This window comes from Hibiscus syriacus, unplaced genomic scaffold (genome assembly GCF_006381635.1).
Source record: "Hibiscus syriacus cultivar Baekdansim isolate YM2019G1 unplaced genomic scaffold, ASM638163v2 tig00111220_pilon, whole genome shotgun sequence".
NCBI lineage: Eukaryota > Viridiplantae > Streptophyta > Magnoliopsida > Malvales > Malvaceae > Hibiscus > Hibiscus syriacus.
The window spans coordinates 580827-597900 of record NW_024063024.1 but is presented as its reverse complement, the minus strand read 5'-3'; the positions used below and the strand labels follow the sequence as shown (position 1 = coordinate 597900).

General features: G+C 38.6%; 4 protein-coding genes across 4 annotated transcripts; 2 read left to right on the top strand and 2 right to left on the bottom strand.

Annotated features, from left to right (window-relative positions):
• Window positions 1-2565: 2565 nt before the first annotated feature.
• LOC120156481 lies at window positions 2566-3344 on the bottom strand. The gene is made up of 3 exons (XM_039167793.1): window positions 3304-3344; window positions 3032-3123; window positions 2566-2885 (listed from the first exon to the last, which is right to left on the bottom strand). Exons 1-3 carry the CDS (start codon window positions 3327-3329, stop codon window positions 2566-2568), a joined length of 438 nt encoding a protein of 145 aa, XP_039023724.1. The 5' UTR covers window positions 3330-3344.
• A 2650-nt stretch (window positions 3345-5994) lies between these two features.
• LOC120156409 (probable inactive purple acid phosphatase 2) lies at window positions 5995-8579 on the top strand. The gene is made up of 2 exons (XM_039167720.1): window positions 5995-6740; window positions 7139-8579. Exons 1-2 carry the CDS (start codon window positions 6051-6053, stop codon window positions 8405-8407), a joined length of 1959 nt encoding a protein of 652 aa, XP_039023651.1. The 5' UTR covers window positions 5995-6050; the 3' UTR covers window positions 8408-8579.
• A 212-nt stretch (window positions 8580-8791) lies between these two features.
• On the bottom strand, window positions 8792-10536 carry LOC120156410 (putative SNAP25 homologous protein SNAP30). Its single transcript, XM_039167721.1, has 6 exons — window positions 10428-10536; window positions 9778-10260; window positions 9426-9519; window positions 9194-9321; window positions 9019-9116; window positions 8792-8926 (listed from the first exon to the last, which is right to left on the bottom strand). Exons 2-6 carry the CDS (start codon window positions 10201-10203, stop codon window positions 8830-8832), a joined length of 843 nt encoding a protein of 280 aa, XP_039023652.1. The 5' UTR covers window positions 10204-10260; window positions 10428-10536; the 3' UTR covers window positions 8792-8829.
• Window positions 10537-11390: 854 nt separating this feature from the next.
• Window positions 11391-16748, top strand: LOC120156408 (alpha-1,4 glucan phosphorylase L-2 isozyme, chloroplastic/amyloplastic-like). Its single transcript, XM_039167719.1, is given in 17 exon segments — window positions 11391-11586; window positions 11707-11936; window positions 12048-12149; window positions 12284-12460; window positions 12583-12858; window positions 13333-13604; window positions 13776-13893; window positions 14004-14091; window positions 14094-14404; window positions 14508-14660; window positions 14852-14980; window positions 15152-15388; window positions 15545-15621; window positions 15838-16024; window positions 16108-16251; window positions 16253-16309; window positions 16440-16748. Coding segments are annotated over 17 exon segments (2871 nt in total). The 3' UTR covers window positions 16557-16748.
• The last annotated feature ends 326 nt before the right edge of the window (window positions 16749-17074 follow it).

The following is a 17074-nucleotide window of genomic DNA, read 5'->3' as shown; positions in this document are numbered from 1 at the left end:
TTGGAGCAAGAAAGAAATAAACCTTTCACACTTAAGAGTGTTTGGTTGTATTTCTTATGTACACATAAACTCTGCTGAAAGAAGTAAACTCGATGCCAAGTCCAACAAATGCGTCTTTGTTGGTTACGGTGGTGATGAGTTCGGTTACCGGTTTTGGGACTACGAAAATCGAAAGATCATCAGAAGCAGAGACGTCATTTTCAATGAAAATGTGATGTACAAAGACAGGTCAACCGCAGAATCAAGTAATACCGAAGCTGAAACAAAGGAATTTGCTGAGTTCGAGGAGATTTCTGGAAATGATGTTCAGATCAGTCCTGAAGCAGTTCAAGAGGAAGAACCAGGCACACCAGAACTGAGACGCTCCTCCAGAATTCCTAAACCAACCAACGGTATTCGCCTTCTTTGCACTACTTATTGTTGACTGACAATGGTGAACCAGAGTGCTATGATGAAGCGATGCAGGTGGATGATTCAGTCAAGTGGGAGTCTTCCATGAAAGATGAGATGGACTCGCTAATGTCAAATCAGACGTGGGAATTAGCTGAATTACCACCAGGCAAGAAAGCGCTCCATAACAAGTGGATTTACAGGATCAAAGAAGAGCACGATGGGAGAAAATGCTACAAAGCAAGATTGGTTGTCAAAGGCTTTCAGCAAAAAGAATGTATTGACTATAATGAAATTTTCTCTCCAGTCGTAAAACTGTCTACAATCAGACTGGTGTTGAAAATTGTAGCTGCAGAGAATTTACATCTTGAGCAGTTAGATGTAAAGACAGCTTTCCTTCATGGTGATTTGGAGGAAAAAAATCTATATGAGGCAGCCAGAAGGTTTCATAGAGGCAAGCAAGAAAAACCTGGTATGCAGGTTGAAGAAGAGCTTGTATGGTTTAAAACAAGCTCTTAGACAGTGGTACAAGAAGTTTGATAGTTTCATAAGTAGCAGTGGTTTTACAAGATGCCAAGCAGATCATTGTTGCTACATCAAGAGGTTCGACAACAGCTTCATTATTTTATTATTGTACGTTGATGACATGCTCGTTGCAGGCTCAGATATGCAAGAGATTATAAACTTGAAGCAAAAATTGTCGAAGGAGTTTGCTATGAAGGATCTGGGCGCTGCAAAGCAGATTCTTGGGATGAGGATCAAGAGAGACACAAAGTCGGGGACTTTGATGTTATCACAGGCTGAATACATCAACAAAGTACTCTCCAGGTTCAACATGCAAGATGCTAAACCAGTAAGTACACCTTTAGGTGTTCATTTTAAACTCTCCAAAGAACAGTCACCAAAGACGGAGGAAGAACGTGCACACATGGTGAAGGTGTCGTATGCCTCAGTAATTGGAAGTCTAATGTATGCCATGGTTTGTACCAGACCAGATATTGCTCAAGCAGTGGGAGCTGTTAGCAGGTACATGAATAATCCAGGCAAGGTACACTGGGAAGCAGTCAAATGGATCCTCAGATATCTGCGGGGTACCACAAACAAAGCACTTTGTTTCAAAGGTGGAGATACGATATTGACAGGCTATGTAGATGCTGACTTAGTCGGAAATGTCGACATCAGAAGAAGCACTACAGGGTATGTCTATACTCTAGGAGGAACCGCAGTGAGTTGGGTTTCTCAACTGCAGAAGATAGTTGCTCTCTCCACAACTGAAGCAGAATATGTCGCTGTTACGGAAGCCAGCAAGGAGATGGTTTGGCTCCAAAGTTTCTTGGAAGAGTTAGGCAAGAAACAAGAAAACAATGTCTTGTATTGCGACAGTCAAAGTGCTATCCATCTAGCAAAGAATCCGTCTTTTCATTCTAGGACGAAATACATACAATTGAGATATCATTTTATCCGGTCTCTTCTGGAAGATGGGATTTTGAAACTTGAAAAGATTAGTGGAGCTCAAAATCCGGCAGACATGTTGACAAAGACGGTGACTACGGACAAACTGAAGTTGTGTTCAGCTTCAGTTGGCATGCTAGAATAACAAGACCAGACATGCTGCTGCATTGATCAAGGTGTGAAGACATATTAAAATCAGTCTTCAAGTGGGAGATTGTTAAAAGTTTCAAAGTTTGGCAACCAACTTTGGAAAATATTTTTTCAAAGTTTGGTAAATGTTTCTTTGAAAAATGTTTTTCAAAGTTTGGTAAAATTTTAGTAGATGTTTGTTGAAAATAGGAATAGGTAAATTCACTTTAGTCATTGCACTTTAGGGTATTTTCAAAGATTAGTCCTTAAGTTTCTACTATAAATACCCTTACCCATTTAGCTTCAAAATCATCCCAAAAACATTTCTTTCTTCCTATACTAGAGAGCTTTCTTGTGAGTAGTGAGTGTTTTGTAAACACCTGTAAATTTTCTCTCTTAGTAAAAGATCTGCAGCAGCCCGGAGACGTAAGCACAATTGGCTGAACTCCGTTATCAATTTTCGGTATTATTTTTCCGCTTTTATTTCGCATTCTCACTAATATGGTTATAGGGAAATTACTTGTACTCGATTTATTTTCCTAACATCCACACCTGTTAATTTCATTTGGTTAAGCAGTAGCAGAAACTAGAAGTTCATGATTCTCTTAAAACATGGATATCAGGATTCAGTTTCTCATGCTTTGGATCTTTACCTGAGAATCGTTCGTATATAGTGCCAGCTTCCGATATTGAAGATGACTTATCTTCCTTTCTGCTCTTATCTCTGATCAACGAGGGTTCAAGACCTGAACTGCTCTTTTTCTGATCTTGGATGCTTGGTTTTGCAATTGAGTTAATGACATATGTAGCAGCTGCAACTGCAAGTACTTGCTCCGGTTTATGGTCTGAATCATCATTCGAACTCATCGTCTTGCCCGAAAATGGTCTTCGAAACCAGTTCTGGGTTCTCTTCTCTGCAAAATCCAAAATCAAGGCCGGTCATCGTTGCTCCCACTTGTACATCTTTCCATCTTAAAACAATGATGCAGAAGGAACATAATCTAAAGTAGTTCATCTTCAGGTTAGAAAAATAGCTGCGGAAAATCAGTGTTACTTTTACCTCGTTTGAAAGATTGAGTTTTTTGTGGTGGTATCCTTTGGTTTCTGATCGACTCTTCTGTTTTGTCCTGTCCGGCACCGGAAAATCTCCCCCTGGTGCAAATGATCAGTCAAATGGAAGCAGATTCCTAACGATTTCAAAATCTTATACACACCGAATGGTAAGTTACCTGAACATTTATAGTTTTAATTTTCTTTTACAAAGTTCATCTGCAGATTCCTAAAGGTCACAGTGCATGGAAACGAACTATCGAAAAGGAAAATAGAATTTACCTCGTCTGCTTCAACAAATTCTCCATTGTTTCAGATGACTTTCTCCGAAGAAATCTCAGACGTATTTCGCGGCCTGCTTTGCTTTAAAAGGTTATATAATTCAGGCAATTTAGACATGGGAAGAAGACAAGCTTTGGATAAATATGCTTTGCATGCAAAGCTTGGTTTGATATTCTTAAGAAACGTATTATTTCTCTTAATCCTTTTGATTTTAAATGTTAATTAATGTTTATACATACTATACATATGAATAATTTGATGTTATAAGCATTTTTAAGAAAAAGGTTTCTTGTCCCGGAAGGCTAGAGGTTTGAGAAGATAACATTTGGTTTATGAGAAAATAATCTCAGTGATCGAAAATGCATTGTAATATACGATTTTGACCAATTTTTTTTGGATTTGTCAAAATGACCAACAAAATCGCAATGCGATCTCTAATTCGCAACACGATATCCAGTATCGCAAATCAGTTTCCAGATTCGCAACGCGAACTTCGACTATCGCATTGCGATTTTCCAAATTCGCGTTGCGATTTACATATTCGCATTGCGATAGTCGGAGTTCGCGTTGCGATAGTCCAAGTTCACGTTGTGATTTACATATTCGCATTGCGATAGTCAAAGTTCGCGTTGCGATTTTTCAAATTCACGTTGCGATTTACATATTCGCATTGCGATAGTCGAAATTCGCGTTGCCCAAAATCGCAACGACTGGTGGTATTGCATTTGTTTCTTACGAATTTTCTCTAAAAAAATAGTATTCGCGCGGATGTGTCGAAGACACGTATGACCACGACCACGAGACGAGACGGACGGCAACGGCGACGGCGCGCGAGAGTCCCCCTTGTTCTCTATCACTCAACAAGGAAGTGAGAAAGCCAAGCCTTAAATACCATTCTCAATAGTGTTTCCAATACTATGTGGGATTGAGCATTACCAATACTTGTTTCCAATACTATGTGATTATTCAAGAAACAATTAACAATCATGCACATTAAAACAACTGAATCAGCAACCAATTGCATTAGTATTATACGATTAAATATGTCATAATTAAAAGTCAATCTACAATCACATAATTTGATATATAATGTAATTAAAAAATCTCTTATAATTGTAATTGTGGGCACAAAAAACATGAAAACTAAAAGTCATGTTCTGATTATCGTAATTTTAAGCAAAACATTCAAAAAAAATTGCATCACTCGCGAGAATAAAAAAAATTGTTATCGTGCAATTACAATCAATTGAAAATAAATTAAAATTGCATGAAAACTAAACGAACCACAAATACTTTTCATACAAATACTAAAGTCATTAACTATAATTCACAAATAATATCACTATTTAAAGCTCAATCTCACATAATATTGGGAACAAGTGTTGGTAATGTTCAATCCCACATAGTATTGGAAACACTATTGGGAATGGTATTTAAGGCTTGGTTTTCCTACTTCCTTGTTGAGTGATAGAGAACAAGGGGGACTCTTTGCGCGCCGCCGCCGTCTCGTCTCGGGTCGTGGTAATACGTGTCTTCGACACGTCCGCGCGAATACTATCTTTTTAGAGAAAATTCTTAAGAAACAAATGCAATACCCCAGTCGTTGCGATTTTGGACTATCGCGAACTTCGACTATCGCAATGCGAATATGTAAATCGCAACGCGAACTTGGACTATCGCAACGTGAACTTGGACTATCGCAACGAATTTGAAAAATCGCAACGCGAACTTGGTCATCTTGACAAATCCAAAAAGAGTTGGTCAAAATCGTATATTATAATGCATTTTCGATCATTGAGATTATTTTCTCTTGATTTATTCCTATTTTGATATGCAAAGCTTCTGATACCTAAAGAAATAAAGTGACTCATTCCTTATTGGAAGAATCCTTTAATAAAAAAAAGGCTTAATGCATATTTTGAGCCTTGAATTATACTTTTCTTCTTCTTCTTCTTCTTCTTCATTTTGATATCTATTTTTAATCTCTGTTCGGTACTTTATTTATCTTTTACGTCTGATTCTACTCTCAAAATTACCATTTACCCATGTCTAATAAGAACATGTTGCATGCCGTCAGTAGTTTTTATATATACAAAATATGATATGTGTAAATTTATTATATATAATATTATTAATGATTAAATATATATTATATTATAATTTATCTCAAACTATTTCATATATATATATATATATATTGAGGGCGAACTAGAGGTCACAATGGGGTGAGTTTTTGGTTCACCTAAATTTGAAATAAAAATTAAGAGGGTTTGAACAAAAATATTAAAACCAAAAAGGATTTGAATAGAAAAATAGGTTTGTTTAAATATGAGTCGAATTTAGATTTTAACATTTAAAGCTCACATTCGCACGGAGATGTTAGTGTATTATCATAAAATAATGTTACATCATTATTGAGAAATAAAAAAATATCATGTATATAGTTCTGTTAATTTTATAATAATAAGATACTAAATAGAAACATAAACTTACCATTACATATAATTTAAAAAAATAAAATTAAAGTATCAAAATAAAATAATAATAATAATTTAAATATTAAACATATAGTTTATCCTATTATATATCGTTTTGTTTACTTGTACTATTGGGAAACACATGGAGCATGCCACGTAAATATTAGAATATCTTCAACTTGAAACTATACCTAATCCTTTAACGCCCATACTTTTGAACTTTATAATTTTTCTTCCTTTTTACAGCAATCCTTAACGTGATTATCCACCATGGAATTAATCCTGGTTTTCTCCTTCTTCTTCCTTTCCCTTATCTCTCAATTCCTATCCAATCCCACCCTCACAGTCAACCCGAAAACCCTGTCCAAATCCGGTGATTCGGTTCTCATCCAATGGTCCGGCATCGACTCACCATCGAAACTCGATTGGCTCGGACTCTACTCACCCCCCGATTCATCCCACGACAACTTCATCGGCTATAAGTTCCTTTCGTCTTCCTCCACTTGGGAATCTGGGTCGGGCTCCATTTCCCTTCCCCTCACCTCTCTCCGCTCTAACTACACCTTCCGGATCTTCCGCTGGATCGAATCCGAGATCGACCCGGGGTTCCACGACCAGGATCATAATCCCCTCCCCGGAACCAAACATTTATTGGCGGAATCCGAGGCGGTGGGCTTCGAATCGGGTCATGGACCGGAGCAGATCCACTTGGCGTTGACTGGTAGGGATGGACAGATGCGGGTGATGTTCGTTGCGGAGGATTCAGATGAGAGGTACGTGAGGTACGGGGAGAAGGAATGGGAGTGGGGAAGTGACGTGGCGGTGGCGCGTACCAGGAGGTATGAGAGGGAGGACATGTGTCACGCGCCGGCGAATGCGAGCGTCGGGTGGAGGGATCCCGGTTGGATATTTGACGCAGTTGTTTCGGGTTTAAAGGGTGGGGTGAAATACTATTATCAGGTAATGTAGGCATATCTTTGTTGCTAAATTTGGAAATGTTGAACTAGAACTAGATTTCAACTTAAAGCGCTAATACACAAGAGGTCACTAAACTATAGTAAAATGATTGTTTCAGCCACTTCACTTTCAAAAGTTACAAAATGATCATTAAATTTATCGAACCATTATAAAATGATCACTGAAATTTTGACAGTTGAATAAATTTTCCAATTCGATTTATTTCATATGTACATGTTATTTGTGTGGTTCATATAGTTTTATCATGTTAGTTTCACGTACTTGTTGTATCCTTGTTACATGTTAGGACTAAGGAAAAGTGTTGAAGTGTCCTTAAGGCATGGCGTACTCTCAACTCAACTTCAATACTTAATTTACCTTTGCTTTTCTCATTCTACAAGGTTGGAAGCGAGTCTAAAGGTTGGAGCACGACACGGAGCTTTGTGTCATCGGACAAAAATTCGAACGAAACGGTAGCCTTTCTATTTGGTGATATGGGGACTGCTACACCGTACTTAACCTTTAGTCGTACACAAGACGAAAGCATATCGACTGTGAAGTGGATACTGCGTGACATTGAAGCTCTCGGAGACGAGCCTGCTTTTATTTCCCATATCGGGGATATCGGCTATGCAAGAGGCTACTCATGGTTGTGGGATGAATTTTTCAACCTAATCGAGCCCGTTGCCTCCAAGGTGCCGTATCATGTGTGCATTGGTAACCATGAATATGATTGGCCTTCACAGCCTTGGAAGCCTGAGTGGGCCAATTCCATTTATGGAACTGATGGAGGTGGTGAATGTGGTGTTCCCTACAGCCTTAGATTCAATATGCCCGGAAGCTCTTCAGAACCAACTGGAACCCGTGCTCCAGCTACCCGAAACCTTTACTACTCACTTGATATAGGGCCGGTTCATTTTGTGTACATGTCAACTGAAACCAATTTCCTTCCAGGAAGCAACCAATATAACTTTTTGAAGCATGATCTTGAGTCCGTTGATCAGATGAAGACACCTTTTGTCGTATTTCAAGGGCATAGACCGATGTACACTACAAGCTTTGCAAGTAAAGATGCCCCATTGAGAGAGAGAATGCTTGAGCACTTGGAACCTTTGTTTGTGAAAAACAAGGTAACCCTTGCATTGTGGGGCCATGTCCATCGGTACGAGAGGTTTTGTCCGATGAGGAACTTCACATGTGGAAGCTTAGGACAGAAGGGGGAAGATTGGGAAGCATTACCGGTTCATGTTGTGATCGGGATGGGAGGACAAGACTGGCAACCAAAATGGGAACCTAGAGCAGACCATCCAGACGACCCGGTCTTCCCACAACCCAAGAGATCTGTGTACCGTACAGGTGAGTTTGGGTACACTAGATTAGTTGCTACAAGAGAGAAACTTAGACTTTCATTCGTAGGAAACCATGATGGTGAGGTGCATGATATGGTTGAGATTTTGGCATCCGGGGAAGTTCTTAATGGCGGTGATGTCAACAGTGGTAAAGTTGGTGCATTCCATAAGGTTGACGTGACACATTACTCATTTTCACACTATCTCTGGGGTGGCAGTGTCTTGGTGCTCGGGGGTTTTGTCGGCTATGTTCTTGGTTTTGTTTCACATGCTTGGAGACCGGGAAGGGACTGGACTTTGGTGAAAACACCGGAGGCATGAAGAGCTAAAGATGCACAGTTCGCTTCAAATTTTAAACCTATTTGCAATGCCATTATGGTGCTTTCATGCTATTTACAGGGTATGTGGCTTGATGTATCTCTAAACCTCCATAGTTTACAATCTTTCATGGTTCTGAAGTAAAGCATTATATTTGAAAGAAATGGAAAAGCAAAAACTCGTTTTGTTCCACATAAAACCAATCGAGTAAATCGGTGACGACAAATGTTTGTGTCGGATGGGGGAAGAAATCATTACTATTTAATACAAGTTTAATCACCATTCAGTGATTCATATACGAGAAAGTAACCGGCAAAATCTTCACCCTCAAATGGTCAGGAAAAGAGTGACGAAAGGGAAATGTTAAAACATCTGTAATACAGACAGGTATGTGAAAGTAAATTTGGTAAGCTCTGTAACTGTTTTTAGTTGAGCAATTTTTTGGCACGTTGATTGGCACCTTTCACTCGGTTATTCAGTTCATCCACATCATCAGCTAGATGATCAAGAGCTTTGTTTTGTCTGCAATCACCAATTTCATGTAATAATAATATGAGAAATGAAGATTTTTCGAGTAGCGTAAAGCCAACGTGACAAAAGTGAAGATAACAGACCTATCAAGTTCAGTTCCCATGTCAACAGCCATGCCCTTTAGATCACCCAAGATATCACTTAAATCCGAAAGTGCATCATCTTGCTTTCTCTTCTCGAGCTGGAGTTAGACAATGGATTAATCCTAGCACAGTCGTCGAATTTTACTAAAATTTGCAGGCATGTCATGATACTTACCTCTACTTTCTGCATGGCATCGGTCGGTTCTGGTTCCGAAGTAGTCTTACTTCCACCCTTCTTAGGTGCAGGAGCCAGACCCAGCTTTTCTCTCTGCTCCTTCCGGCCCTTGTCTTTCTTGTGATCATCTACCAAACCAATGCAATGAACATTCCAATCATACCACAATTCAATGCTGAATGCAAAGTATTCGAATAAATCAATGCATTGAAGAGATGTGAGAAGTTTAAACCTGCGGTGATCACAGGACCAGTAATATCATGAGTCTTCTTCGGTTTCCAGGGCATAGAAAACACACCGCCTAGATTATTCAAAAGCTTCTCACCCTGATATTGGAAACGTGAACTCTAAGTAGGAGAATGAGAGCTGCAAAGAAGTTGCCTTCTTGTACAAGGAAATCAAATAACATTATATGGTCCAAAACACCACAAGAATATTGCATATACCGGTTTCGATTATTAACACTTCAGTCCATAGTAATGACAGAGAATACAATTCCCTACCAAAGAGATTATATCGGGAAAGCCGTGGAGCTAACAACACGGAATATCGTGCAAAAGACATGCTACATAGATCGAGCTTACCTTACTCAAATCCTTATCCATGCCAACAACCATTTGATGAGTCCTTTCGATTTGCTCTCCTTGCTGGTGCAAAGTATCAAGAGTCTTTGAAGCATCCTCTCGGATGTTCTCAGCAATCTTCAAGCAGTTATTGACAGTACTCGTTGTCCCCTCGGCCTTGTAGACGGCGTAACCTTCGAGATCTTCGGTGGTCTGGGCTTGTAGCCCGCCTGAGTCACGGAAATCGTCCTTGTATTTATTGCGATTCTTTGCCGGTGATGGCCTACTGGATGCCGAACTTTGCTTTTTCTTTCCCTTGGCAGTGTCCTCTTCCATGGAATCTGCCAACAGCAAAGGACCAGAGGAAGTCCTCGTAGCAGGTGACATTGTGTCCTGGTTGTCCTCACCATCAGCCGGCTTTTGCTTAGATTTCATAAACCCAAACATTTTGTCAAGCCCGAAATTTGTCTGTTCAGTTATTTATTCAACAAATGGTACCTGAAATAAACAAGCAATTGTTTCATAAAAAAAAGGAAAACAAAGATTAATAACTTCAAGGAATGTCTTTCGTTCACCCAGAATTCAACTATGAACCACTCATCACATTCAAAGCAACGGGATCAACAAAAAACACAAATACAAGCAGATTAAACAAAAGGGTACCTGAGAAAAACTTGGAATTGGACAAAAAATGGAGAGTAAAACAAAATATACACACAAACCCAACAAACCAACAAAAAAAGGGTTTTTGTGTAAGGAATTATTTGGAAATGGATGAGTGTTAGTGTGAGAATTTCATTTTTGTTAACTTTGAATTACCATTTATTTGTAATCTGCTCCATCTTCGATCAAACAAATGGTAGGCGTCCCGGAGAAAAACAGAGCAATCCTTTCCCCCCTCGCAATAATCTCCAAAACTGTAGGAAATCTCTTTGTTTTAAACCGTTGGTGTTTGAATTTCTGTTGGATTTTCCCATTTTGAGAAAAGCATTATACTGTTTTTTTGCTTTCTAATTTTAGTAAAAAATTATGTTCAACGTCACATTGTGATAATAATAATATCAACCGAGTTAATGTTCAATTGATCGATTGTGTTTTTATCTTTGTTGAAATGAATAAGAGACCTAACTAAGAAAACAAAATGACTAAGAACAGAGAGTTTCTCTTAAGCAGCTATCACATCCTTTCTTCCTTCCCCCCCCCCTTTTTCTGCAAAATATCTTACAATAGGACAAGTCTTAGCCTCCAGTTGAGATGGTCCCCTCTTCAACTACTCCATGTGATCAGAATCTCCTGCTTTTTTGCGTAATCTCAACACAACATTAGTTTTTGTCAGAAAATATCTGATTTTAAGCATGCTTATAATCTCCATTAATGGTCCTCATTTGTCCATTAATTTATTCACAGCAATAACATATAATCGTGGATAATCTTATATAGTTTCAAAATTTCCCTCGTGTATAACATGAGACTAAGAAGAAGAAGCAACAAGTTTGAAGATAAGACGACAAAAGCAACACTCTTTCTTTCCACTCATTTCGTTTCTCTTTCTTTTATTATTATCACATACACACACAGAGATAGTCTCCTACTCTTTCAAAAACTGAAGAGAAAGGGTAGTGAAACCAACAATAATGGCGTCTCTACCTTTCTCTGCAACCAGTTTTCACTCCACTTTCGTTAGTTTTAACTATAAAGCAAAAAACCCAAACTTTTTCTTCATCAGACAAGGCTCAAATTTCACTTTCTTGAGGAGAAAAATTTCTGTTAAAAGTGTTGCCAGTGACCAAAAGCAGGACCTCAAAGATGAAGCTCAAGTCACTGGAGAAGGTAACTTCCACTTTTTTTAACAACTTGCTGCAAATTTCATAGTAGTTGAACATGATGAACTGTTGATCTTTTTTTTTGGTCATTTGATTCATTCATTTTATATTTTTCTGTGATATGCAGCCTCTTTAGATACCTTTGCTCCTTATTCTGCATCCATTGCATCGAGTATCAAATACCACGCCGAGTTCACACCGTCTTTCTCTCCGGACCGTTTCGAGCTCCCCAAGGCGTTCTATGCAACGGCACAAAGTATTCGCGATTCTCTTATTATAAACTGGAATGCTACTTATGATTACTATGAGAAGATAAATGTAAAGCAAGCATATTATCTTTCTATGGAGTATCTACAGGTTAATTTGACATTAAATTTATGTACTTTTTCATGCTAATGATGTGCTTTTTGGAAACAAATTTACTTTGCCAAATTTCTTTTGAATGTTCTCAGTCTCTATTTGATGCAGGGTAGAGCTTTGTTGAATGTCATTGGTAATTTAGAGCTTACAGGAGCTTATGCAGAAGCTTTGAAGAAACTGGGGCACAATTTAGAAGATATAGCTAGGGAGGTTAAATCCTTACATGATTCTAAAAATGCTTATATTTATAGCGTAATTACCTTGCTTAAAATGGGAAATTCATCAAGATTTGCACATTTTTTCTTTATTTAAGTTACTGAAAATTTCAATTTATTGCTGAACAGGAACCAGATGCTGCACTTGGAAATGGCGGCCTTGGACGTTTAGCTTCTTGCTTTTTGGACTCTTTAGCAACATTAAATTACCCTGCTTGGGGATATGGACTTAGGTACAAGTATGGATTATTCAAGCAGCATATCACGAAAGATGGTCAGGAGGAAGTTGCAGAAAATTGGCTCGAGGTACTGTTTTACACAAGTCCGATACGGGTCTCAGTAGGTCATTTTCTTGTTTTCTTAGTGATAAGACTGAATGCTCAAGGACTGAATGAACGTTAATCATCATTTCTTGGTTATTATTGCAGATGGGAAATCCATGGGAACTTATGAGAAATGATGTGTCATACCCTGTAAAATTCTACGGTGAAGTCATTTCAGGCCCAGAAGGAACTAAAGAATGGGTTGGAGGAGAAGATATAACCGCTGTTGCTTATGATGTCCCAATTCCTGGATATAGAACTAAAACTACGATTAACCTCCGGCTGTGGTCTACTAAAGTTGCACCAGAAAAGTTTGATTTAAGTGCTTTCAATGCTGGAGATCATGCCAAAGCTTATTTAGCAATGAAGAATGCTGAAAAGGTTTGAATTCACATTCATTTGGAGTTCAATTAGACCATTATTTTCCATATTAGTTTTTAAAAACCTTACAAAACAATATCTAAGCCCTTTCATGCATTCTTTTGATGCACTTCAAAGCTGAGAAGTTGTCGTAGTCGTGGAGATTCTGAAGTCTGGTTTGCATCACTGTACGTATCGAGATTTGGTTGTGACCCTGGATATTCTTATATTAAACAAATTGTCTTCTTTGGAAACCAGCAGGCTCTTTTAAGGCTTTGTCACCTGGCCTCTTAAGGAGATGTTCTTAATCTGAATCAAAGGGAGCTCACATTTAAGTGACAGCTCTGAGGGCAGGTTTCAAAGATGATGATAATTTCGATGTAGACATATGTGGGCTGACAACTGAATCCCGATACGCGTGTTGATGCAGGGGAGACATCCAAGTTACAGTCATTCTAACTCTTACATGATGCTATAATCTCTTATTATGACTAGATTTGCTACATATTATACCCTGGTGATGAATCACTTGAGGGGAAGACTCTTCGACTGAAGCAGCAATATACATTATGCTCAGCTTCTCTCCAAGACATTATTGCACGTTACGAAAGGAGATCAGGAGAGTCTGTAAATTGGGAACATTTCCCTGAAAAGGTTGCAGTTCAGATGAATGATACTCACCCAACACTATGCATTCCGGAGATGATACGAATATTGATTGATGTCAAGGGTTTGAACTGGGGACAAGCCTGGAATATCACTCAGAGGTACTTACTCAGTTACTCTCATGGACTTGCATATTATAAATTGTTATTCTGCTCCGAATATCAATTTTACATCCTTGAAAACAAATAACAAATCGAGAAAGAACTGCTCTAGTAAATTGGATTCTGGTTATAGTAGATTGTATTTATATTAATGGTGATCTGTTCCACCAGAACTGTTGCATACACAAACCATACAGTTCTACCTGAGGCATTGGAGAAATGGAGTCTGGAGCTGATGCAAGAATTGCTTCCTCGACATGTTGAGATCATTAGAATGATTGATGAGGAGGTAAATTTATAGGCAATCTTGTGAAATTCTCCTCTTTAAGATGCATATTCTTTTCCACATAATTATTCTTTTCCACATGATCTAACATCTGTTTTTACTCTCTGTATAAGCTTATTCAAACCATTATTGCCGAGTACGGCACGGAGGATCTGGATCTGTTGCAAGAAAAACTGAAACAAATGAGAATTCTGGATAACATTGATTGCCTGAGTCAGTAGTTGAATTGTTTGTAAAACCAGAAAAAAGTTCAGTTGAGGCCATTGAATCAACTGAAGAGGATGATGTTTCTGATGAAGAAACCGAACCTACAGCCGAGGAGGACCAACTTGAGGAAGAGGACATGGAGGAGATAAATGAGGTGCCACTGCCACCGATTATTGAGCCGAATCCAAAACTTCCCAAGATGATCCGAATGGCTAACCTATGCGTTGCCGGTGGCTATGCAGTGAATGGTGTTGCTGAGATTCATAGTGAAATAGTGAAAAATGAAGTTTTCAATGAATTCTATCAGGTTGCCATCCAAAATGTTCCTCTTCCATTCACTGTATTTTGACATACTGAACCAATGGTTTTGTTCTAGGACTTCTGATATACATATATTTTGCTTTTGGCAGTTGTGGCCTGAGAAATTTCAGAACAAAACAAATGGGGTTACACCAAGACGATGGATCCGCTTCTGCAATCCAGATTTGAGCAAAATTATAACTAAGTGGACTGCATCAGAAGATTGGGTTGTAAATACAGAGAAATTGGCAACACTTCGTAAGGTATGCATATCCGAACAATAACTTGATTGAATGCTTTAGTACATCAATTATAGCATCCAATTCATATAGTTTCTTTACATGAAAGTTTCTGCTACAAAGGGAAAAGCCATGCACTTTGATCCTGCTATATTCTCAGTCAATTAGTAGTGTTTACATTCATATAGTTGAGGACTGATGAGAATTGTCCACAGTTTGCTGATAACAAGGATCTTCAATCTGAATGGAGGGAAGCAAAGAGAAGAAACAAGGTCAAGGTTGCATCTTTCCTCAGAGAAAAAACCGGCTACATCATCAATCCCGATTCAATGTTTGATGTGCAGGTTATTTCCTCCTAGTTAATATTATTTTTTTCTGCACTCTTTTGTATCTGCATATCCCTATATCCATGTTTAAATATGTGTGATATGCAGCTACAAGTGTCGAATGCGGATTGTTCTAGTAATGAATACAACAGTATAAACCAACCGTACACCTAATGGATGTAATTGCAGATAAAGCGCATCCATGAATACAAGAGGCAGTTATTGAACATCATGGGAATAGTTTATCGGTATAAGAAAATGAAAGAAATGAGCCATGAGGAAAGAATAGCAAGCTTTGTTCCTCGAGTATGCATGTTTGGAGGAAAAGCTTTTGCCACGTACGTACAAGCCAAAAGGATAGTGAAGTTCATCACAGATGTTGGGAATATTGTGAACCATGATCCTGAAATAGGTGATCTTCTAAAGGTATTATATATGGGGAACTCTTTTCCGATCCGAGTTAATCGGTTTCTTTGTCGGCCATATTTGCTGTTCATACTTAAAACTGATCTTTTATGGTTGCTTGATGTTGGAAATGATCCTTGTTTGTAACCATGATCTTGTTCTTTGTGTTTATGTCAGGTTGTGTTTGTTCCTGATTACAATGTAAGTGTGGCCGAAATGCTTATTCCCGGCAGTGAGTTGTCTCAGCATATAAGGTCGGCTCCTTTCCTCTTCCTATGTGTAGTTGTGTTTAATCTAAGTATCTAACATCAAATGATTGAACTCGGAAGCTGCTCGGAAAAGGATTCGTACTTTCGAATCCTTCCGATGACGGTGAACAACATACAAACACAATCAATGCATAATAAGTTCCCTGCAGGTTGATTAATATTGCTCTCTGGCTAACTCATTGTTTCAAATCAACTGCTTAGCACGGCCGGAATGGAGGCTAGTGGAACCAGCAACATGAAGTTTGCGATGAATGGTTGCATCCTAATCGGAACCTTAGATGGAGCTAATGTCGAAATAAGACAAGAGGTCGGACAGGATAACTTCTTCCTCTTCGGTGCCGAGGCTCATGAAATCGCCGGGCTAAGGAAACAAAGAGCTGAGGGAAAGGTGAGCCTTTACTTTAGTTTTCTATTTTGCAAGATGAGAATGTGGCATAACAAAGAATCTTATATATTTTTCTCTTATAACAGTTTGTGCCAGACCCAAGGTTTGAGGAAGTGAAGACATACGTAAGAACCGGTGTTTTTGGTCCCTACAACTATGAAGAAGTGATGGGATCCTTGGAAGGAAATGAAGGTTACGGCCGTGCTGATTATTTCCTCGTTGGAAAAGATTTTTCCGAGTTACATCGAGTGCCAAGAAAAGGTTGATGAGGCATACAGAGACCAAAAGGTGAGTATCATTTGGTAACTCTAGCATTTACTGTCTTGGAATGCAAGATAGGCTTTGTGATACCAATTATCATGTTTTATGCTATCCGGACTCGAATTCGACTCATCATTCATATATATATTTTTAACAGAGATGGACGAAAATGTCGATATTGAACACAGCTGGATCGTACAAGTTCAGCAGTGACCGTACAATACATGAATATGCCAGGGACATATGGGGGATCGATCCTGTTGTGCTTCCATGATTACTGTTAATGCAGCCTCCTGTTTCTCCCCTTTTTATATCTCTAGCTGCAAGTATTGTCCTCATTAGATGTCCACCAACTTTGCAAGGATTCTTCACCCTAAGGTGTGCCTTTCTGGGTTCAAATCGAGACCTTCTCATATGAAAGTTTGTTACGGATAACATTGGTAAAAACAATAAGAAAGAATTACATGAGCATACCAAACCAATGATCATCAAACAACACCATTTTTTATATCTTTAGCTGCAAGTATTGCCCTCCTCAGATGTCGTCCAACTTTGTAAGGATTCTTCACCCTAAGGTGTGCCCGTCCAGGTTCTTGACCCTAAGGTATACCTTTATAAATTCGAATAGGGACCTTCTCGTATGAGATTTTATTGCAGATAATGATGATTAAACGATCGCAAAACAATAAAAAAAGAACGACACTAGCATACCAAACCAATGGTCATGGGACAACAACACGATGATCATCATCATCATCACCATGAAGGATTTGCTCATTATATACCAAACCA